The 7,630-nt window shown below is 31.5% G+C and overlaps 1 protein-coding gene across 1 annotated transcript in view; it reads right to left on the bottom strand.

Annotated features, from left to right (window-relative positions):
* Nucleotides 1–3,297: 3,297 nt before the first annotated feature.
* LOC117121555 overlaps nucleotides 3,298–7,630 on the bottom strand; it is a 5,225-nt gene continuing 892 nt past the window's right edge. The window contains exons 2-6 of the mRNA XM_033266791.1: nucleotides 6,251–6,315; nucleotides 5,717–5,869; nucleotides 5,261–5,303; nucleotides 4,205–4,319; nucleotides 3,298–3,566 (exon numbers count right to left, since the gene is read on the bottom strand). Coding sequence (XP_033122682.1) covers nucleotides 3,478–3,566; nucleotides 4,205–4,319; nucleotides 5,261–5,303; nucleotides 5,717–5,869; nucleotides 6,251–6,315 — 465 coding nt within the window. The 3' untranslated portion in view covers nucleotides 3,298–3,477. The remainder of the gene's footprint in view (nucleotides 3,567–4,204; nucleotides 4,320–5,260; nucleotides 5,304–5,716; nucleotides 5,870–6,250; nucleotides 6,316–7,630) is intronic.

The following is a 7,630-nucleotide window of genomic DNA, read 5'->3' as shown; positions in this document are numbered from 1 at the left end:
AGGTGTGAAGTCAGATATAGGTGTGAATATAATATAATATAATATAATATATATATATATATATATATATATATATCGTAAGGTCATTATAAATAGGCCTATATGAATATTTTTAGTGTGATTGTTTCACAATTAATACGAGTGTTACAGATTATATAGTTTTTTTACATAATCATAGAAATCACTGGTTTAAAACAACAGGAGTGTGCATTTTTCATGCTGCTGCTTGGTTTTTCCATTCTTGGTCTGCCTGTTTTTGAAGGCGTAATTTATCAATTATTTATTTATTTATTTATTTTCTATTTGTTTATTTATTTACTTTATTCATTTATTTATATTTATTTAACTTATAATAAATAAAATAAAATAAAATATTCTGATTAATATAGGCTCATTAATATAAGATACAATATAATTTAATTTTTTTAAATTCATGGTCCTACATTTTTTCGGCGTCGGAGACGATTTTATTGTGGAAGGCGCACTACAAATATCCCACTAATACCATTACCATTAAAACAACATGACAACATTTAAGATTCAAATTTTAATTTTATTTTCATTTGAAAAACTACGTGACATTTTTTTTTTGAGTCTAATACACAAGTACAAAAAAATCACAATAAATTACAAAAAACAAGAATACAATAATAATAATGATAATAATAACAATAATAATAATTTATATTATAATTATGCTTATTTTAAGGCCTAAAAAACAGTGATGTAACACATTGCGTTTTATAACTTTCGGAATTCGAAACTACCGGTCTGAAAAACTGTAACAACATAGATCATCACAGGCCTAACCCTACGAAGTGAATATAATTCCATATTTCAGCTTAATTGAGGAAAAAATAATGACTTTACTGTCGTTATTTACTGAATTAGCTGATTTTGAACACATTACATTGTTTACAGTGTCACGCACGATTGCTGTGGTTTAACCAAGGAGGGTTTGAATCGCTACAAGGCCATGTAAAAAAAAATTATTGATAGTTCCCTTCATAATAATAATAATAATAATAATAATAATAATAATAATAATAATAATAATAATAATAATAATAATAATGATAATAGCATATCGTTCTTGATGATGACATAATTAATGTCGAAATATAGAATCCCGACACGATGGCGTGCATTTCGATACTTGGAGTATGTATTATACTATCTTATCTGAGATTAATCAGTGGACCTTTCGGTCAATAACATGTAAATAGCATGAAGGAAAGAAAGAAATAGTTTAAAAACAGCTGCCTGCATGAAATAAAATTAAATATTTATTGTTTAACAGTGGTTCGTCTAATTATACTGAACCGGTTTATGTCTATTATAATGGGTATAAATAAATGAATTGAACCATTGTTTCGAACTCAAATCCTACACACTTCGTCGGGGAGAAGAAAAAAGTATATATATTGTTTACATATTAGTATACTATAATCAAACCAAATTCAAACAAATCGATGGCGACCCCACAATCACATTGGAAGGAAAACTTCAAAGATTTCTACGGACCCTAAATAAAAATGGGACACTAGACCAGAACACTTACAACAATATTTATCCTACAGGTTCGCAACCTGCCAGGATTTATCGGTTACCTAAGATGCATAAAGCTAGGGCGCCCGAAGAAACGCCTGCTTTCAGACCCATTGTTTCATCCATCAGCACATATAATTATAATTTAGCAAAATTCTTGTGTTTGTTGCAACCTCATTTGCCTTTGGATTTTTGTGTTATAGGCCTATATACCTTTAGCTTCGTTAACAACCTTTAAAAAAAAAAATTAAATTTCAGTAATAAATTTATGGTTTCATTTTATGTTAAAAACTTCCTTTCTTGGACGTCTGGTGTCTAAAACTAAGGATGGGCCAACTCAGACCTCGGTTTTAGGAAAATATCATATACCGGGATACTTACAATTTTTTTCAGTTTTTGTTCGTTCAGTTACAAAATTGGTCTTATTCGTACCTTAGTTGTACAGGCTTTCATTCTGATATCAAGGCATTAACTACCATCCTTAAGAAAAATCTTTTTCCTTCATTCATTATTGATCAAATTATTTTTCGTTATGTCAATTCAGTTTAATATAAAAGTAAGAGTGCACTGGAAAACACTGAAGGAAATACACCGACCATTTTTTATTTCAAATTACTATATGTTGGCACATTTTCCAAAGAAAATCCGTGCCTTATCGAATTTTGTAATGACTTAAATTTAAAAACTGTCTTTTCCTTACTTAAAATAAACATGTCTTGTTGGGACCGTTAAGGCCATAATATACTGGATTAAATATAGATTTGATGAAGATACGATCTGTTGTGTTGTTTTTGAAAAATATACTATAAAATGGTTTAAATAAGCCTTTGAAATCCCTTAATTGTCATAGTTTAGAATGGGGGGAGGCTGGTTACATCCGAGAGATTTTGAACGCCCACACCAACATACGTTTTGGTTGGAGACCCGGCCGCCTGTGGAGACATCATTACCACCAAACAGCAAAATGTTGCTCTAAAGAAATTCATTTTTACATTAAATGGCAATTTCAGATTCCGTAGTAAAATAAAATAGTTTCGTAACATATACGTTTCTATTTCCCGTTACAAAATCAGGCAATTGACACAATTGCCTTAATGATAGCGTAGGCAACAGCAAAAAGAAAGAACGCGCCCATCCCGTACTGTAGATAATACGTCGATTCGGGTAACTTCCATGGGGCCTTTATATGCCTGAAAAGTTAAACGAATGATAATACAGATAATGAATTTATAAGGTACATATTTACAAGCATATTAAATAGATCAAGATAGCCGTTAACACTGTTAAATTATATGTCATCAAAGAAATGTAAACACACACACATAAATATATATATATATATATATATATATATATATATATATGTAATAAATATTATTTATATGAAAATTATACATTATTCAGATAAAAAGTCTCTCTTCGGAGATCTCGTCTTATCGTTTGAGTTTCTCAAGAAGACGTATCATGTCACTTTGAGGGGTATCAACTACTACCACCCTATGTTCTATTTTATATAGTACTTACCTATGTATAAATTCGGCAAGCAAACTGCAATGATCAACCTTTAGGGTATCTTTAGTCTTGATAAATTTTTGAAATACAATGTTCAATAAACAGCAATTACTCTCTAATGGATTTTTTAAAGCCCCACCCGCCCTTTGAATATTGTTGCCAAATTGTGAAAATTTAAACAGCATTAACATTATGGGACATGCGCGTATTCATGACTAATAGATGGTACGTATTTCTGCTTGCTTTCAAAGAGAGCATTTGTTTTGCACGCAGTTGTCTGTAAAATGGATAGAGGCCTACCACATTGTTGAACCTTTTCCGTCTAGGGGACAGAAGAAGGTTGGTCTGTCACAAATAGCCTCTTAAATTTGTTAGTAAAAAATTCTATAATAACAAATTGTGGAATATTAAGAGGTATTACATTGAGTTGGTTACTCTTTGAAGTGTACCGGTTGACTCGTTTGAACTGGGACTTCGTGGCATCACTGCATCTAACACTCCTCCCACTTAAAAAGAAAACAAAAACTGCTAATCAATAGGGTCACAATATTTGTGAAGACTGAACGGGGAATGGTGACAAAATCTTTAGATATTTATATCATCATCATCGTCATCGTCCTCGCCGCCGCCGTCGTCGTTGTCGTCATCATAATGGTCATCATCATCATCTCCAACATCAACTTCACCACCAACACCAACTTTACCATCATCATCATCATCATCATCATCATCATCATCATCATCATCATCATCATCATCATCATCATCATCCTTATCTTCTTCTTTTACTTCCTCTTCACCACCACCACCACCATTAAAATATTACTGCCATCTTTTTAAGAGAAGTCTTCTCAGATAAATAGGATTAAGTGTTAACACAATATGTATAATTGCTTAATGCCTGCTAGAAGGGTGTAGAAATATGTTTGTCATGGTATGTATCCTACGATTTCATATAAGGACTTGCAAACAGCATTACTTTTTAAGAGTTGTATTTTCTAGATACATGTAAACCAATGCATATTTACAATGAATTTGTTAAACACGAAATAAAGCTTATAATTGATTGACTGAATGTATTTACATAGGGCACAATACAACCTGTCTATGGTTTGATGAAATAATTATGCTAATGATAGCTTACGCATGCTCTTCAAGGCGGATCCAAATGTAAGATATGATACTGTAAGGCTCACAGCTATGAATATTTGGGTAAACCGTCCAACCCACCTGTATTCTGGAAAAAAGTCTATAATTATCTGCAAAAAAATGACACAATTTATTATTATATTCAGCTAAATATGATTACTATTATTATATATAAAAACCCAACATTAGTAACTAGAAAAAATCAGATAATCTAGCAACTGAGCTCAAAGACCATTGTACAAGTTACTTAAAATATTCTATGTTGTTAATATATACATGATCCCTTTTCTGTTTTTTTTTTTATTTGCTATGTTTGAAACAGTGACGTAGGCCTATATGGTGTGCGGGGGCGCACGCACCTAAAAAGTGACCTGCCACTGCGGTTAAGCTTGGTATTTCATCTGTAAGAATTATTAGCTGGGTTAAACTGATAGCAATTGTTATTGTCGTGATGGAATAGACAATAACTGGATTTGCGTCAGGAGAAACATGTATAGGTGTAATATTGCCCTACCTGACGTGGAAATGTACTGAATACTCAGTACATTTGAAAACAATTGCGAAAAAAATCGCAAGTTGTTCTCGGGTTAGACTCGAACCCACGATTTCCAGATCACTAGCCTAGCATCATTTCTGTAGACCACCGAGCTTTCGCCTGATGGTCGCCTGATGATGATTTCGCAATTACTTTCGAATGTACTGAGTATTCAGTACATTTCCACGTCAGGTAGGGCAAAATTACATCTATACATGGGTTAAACTGTTTCATTCTCTTCTATGCTCAATAACTAGCGATAACTGTATTTGATTTCACGAAATTGAATCACCGATCCCCCACTTCATCTCTGCGAAGTCATTATTCTGAACATCATTGAATAAAATATGTAAAATTTATAACACCAACGATCACGGTGGTCAGCATATAGAGGGTGAACATAATAATTTGAACTAAAATCATTTACATATCAATAAAAAGCAATGAATGGATTACACATTCTATATCCCTATAGAGTAGAAATACTGGCAATACAAACAAAAACATGAAACCTACTTCAGTCAATGGAACAGTAGAAATTTGTCCATTTTCTTCCGACCTGTTAGAAAATACATAAATATCGATGTGATAATGTTTAAATAAAATTATATTACTGCATCTAATTGTCGAACTTAAACTTAGTAGAGCACCGCCGCGACGAGTGACGCGAGATTTACTGAATTTGACAAATGAATTGGAAATTTATAATATACTACAGCTATTTTGAAAGCGATTTTAATATTCATCTTAAGCATACTATGGATTTTAAGTATTTTTAAGCAAAATATCAAACTGTGCAATTACCAAGCTTTATCGATCAAGCAGTCTGCGATCAAGTCGCCAAATACGGATTGCCTCTTCTTGTAAGACAAGCACCTCAACCATAACGATTTGACTCTAGTTTTTCAATATTTTGGGTTGATAGGAACTGGGTAACAAAAATTATTAGTTTTGTTTTTTCTTTATTCGTACCTCTTTAATGTATATTTGTAGCAGTCTTCTGGTGGGATGATATTCGTCGATAGATGTGATGATGTTAGAGTTCCATTTTCGTTATATGTCTGTGAATAATCTTCTCTACATTGGGCATCAGTTTGAGGTACAATATGAAGAACAGATAAAACCCTTGAAAGATACAACAAAAATCGACATAACTATGAATAAATGTATTGAATAATATAATTTATTGTTTGTTAAGGATGACTCACTGATCTTATCATTGTAGTAGCCTTTGTTCATTTAAACAGCACGTTAATATTATTTCTATCATGATTTTCAAAATTCATAAATGAATAAATATAATTAGGTAAATTATTCGGTCGAATAACCAAATCTTGGAAATATTTATTTTTTACTTCACGGGAAAAATATCTTGATTAAGATTCCTTTCATTCACTTTTAGTATAATTCGAGATTATTATTCAAAACTATTAGGTAAGAAAAACAAAACAAAACAAAAACACAATATAAGGTATATCAAATACCAATGATTGTAAGCAACTTTACCACAATATATTGAAAATCATGCATGTTGTTAATCCAGCGAACGATGCAAAGAAGAAACATCGCACCTGTGATAAACAAAAAAAAAGAAAAAAAAAATACAAATTACAATAGAACGCAGCATAGTAACATGACAAAAATATGAACTTCTAATTAAAAAAAAAAAACTCAAACAACTTCCAATGAGAAATTGATCGAAATTAACCAGTATTTAACTAATTTTCAGGCAAAAATATCTTTCAACTCAGATTTCCAGATAAGAAAGTCCTATATAACACTGAGCCCGCCCTTTGGATATTGTTGCTAAGGTCCCTCAAAACAACAGTGTTAAACACGCGCGTTTGTCGGGGACAACATGTCTGCTTGTTAGACACGCGCGTATTCTGATTGGCCCTGTTCTGATTGTTAAGTTTGATTGACACTCCGGAAAGTATATATGTATTTATGTATATATATATATATATATATATAATTGGTTTTTATAGCCATTATTTATAAATAATGGTTTCACATTATTTAACGCTGGAATCATTATAATTGGCTTTTAATGCCATTATTTATAATGATTATTATAAATGAAGTGTTTTTGTATATGATTATTCCGAATTTAATAAATAAATAATGTCGAATGAGGAGGAGGATCCGTTTTGTCAATATGTAGTAGGCCTATAGGCCTAAACTACAAAACTTTCCGTTTTTTATTCATTTTGACTATTAGCTTAAATTCCACATAATATATAATATACTGTAATAGTAAGCCTATAAACATTTTAAACATACTTAATATACTGTAATAGTAAAAGCCTATAAACATTTTAAATATACTTAATATACTGTAATAGTAAAAGCCTATAAACATTTTAAACATACTTAAGCCGGGTACTCTCTCACCCGACGGTCGTCGGCCGACGCGAATCTACGAAGAACACAATGTCACGACGCGTGCGAAACGCGAAACGGGGTCTTTTTTTAATGACGATCCGTTCAGATCTGATAATCAGCACACGGCGTCTGAGGCTCACATGGAGAGGAGTTAGATTCGTCATACGACGGTCGTGCAGATAAATTGTCGCTTGCGATCCGATTATTTGTTGTGATTTTGACTTTAACTATTGTTTATAAATAATGAGATGTAGAAAATCATCAGAAAACAGAAGTTTATTATAAATAATACAGCACCATGGCGTGTGAAAAAACCATTATTAATATAATTATAATGGTTGTAAAACCATATATATATATATATATATATATATATAATTATAAAGGCTGTAAAACCATTATATATAAATAATGGCTGTAAAAGCCAATTATATAGGCCTATATATAATGATTTTGGCGTTAAATAATTGTATGCTAAAACATTATTTATAAATAATAGCT

The sequence above is a fragment of the Anneissia japonica genome, unplaced genomic scaffold (genome assembly GCF_011630105.1).
Source record: "Anneissia japonica isolate Jap-2015-1 unplaced genomic scaffold, ASM1163010v1 scaffold3217_len398964_cov164, whole genome shotgun sequence".
Lineage (NCBI taxonomy): Eukaryota > Metazoa > Echinodermata > Crinoidea > Comatulida > Comatulidae > Anneissia > Anneissia japonica.
The sequence above is the reverse complement of the archived record's forward strand: the minus strand, read 5'-3'. Positions and strand labels throughout refer to the sequence as shown.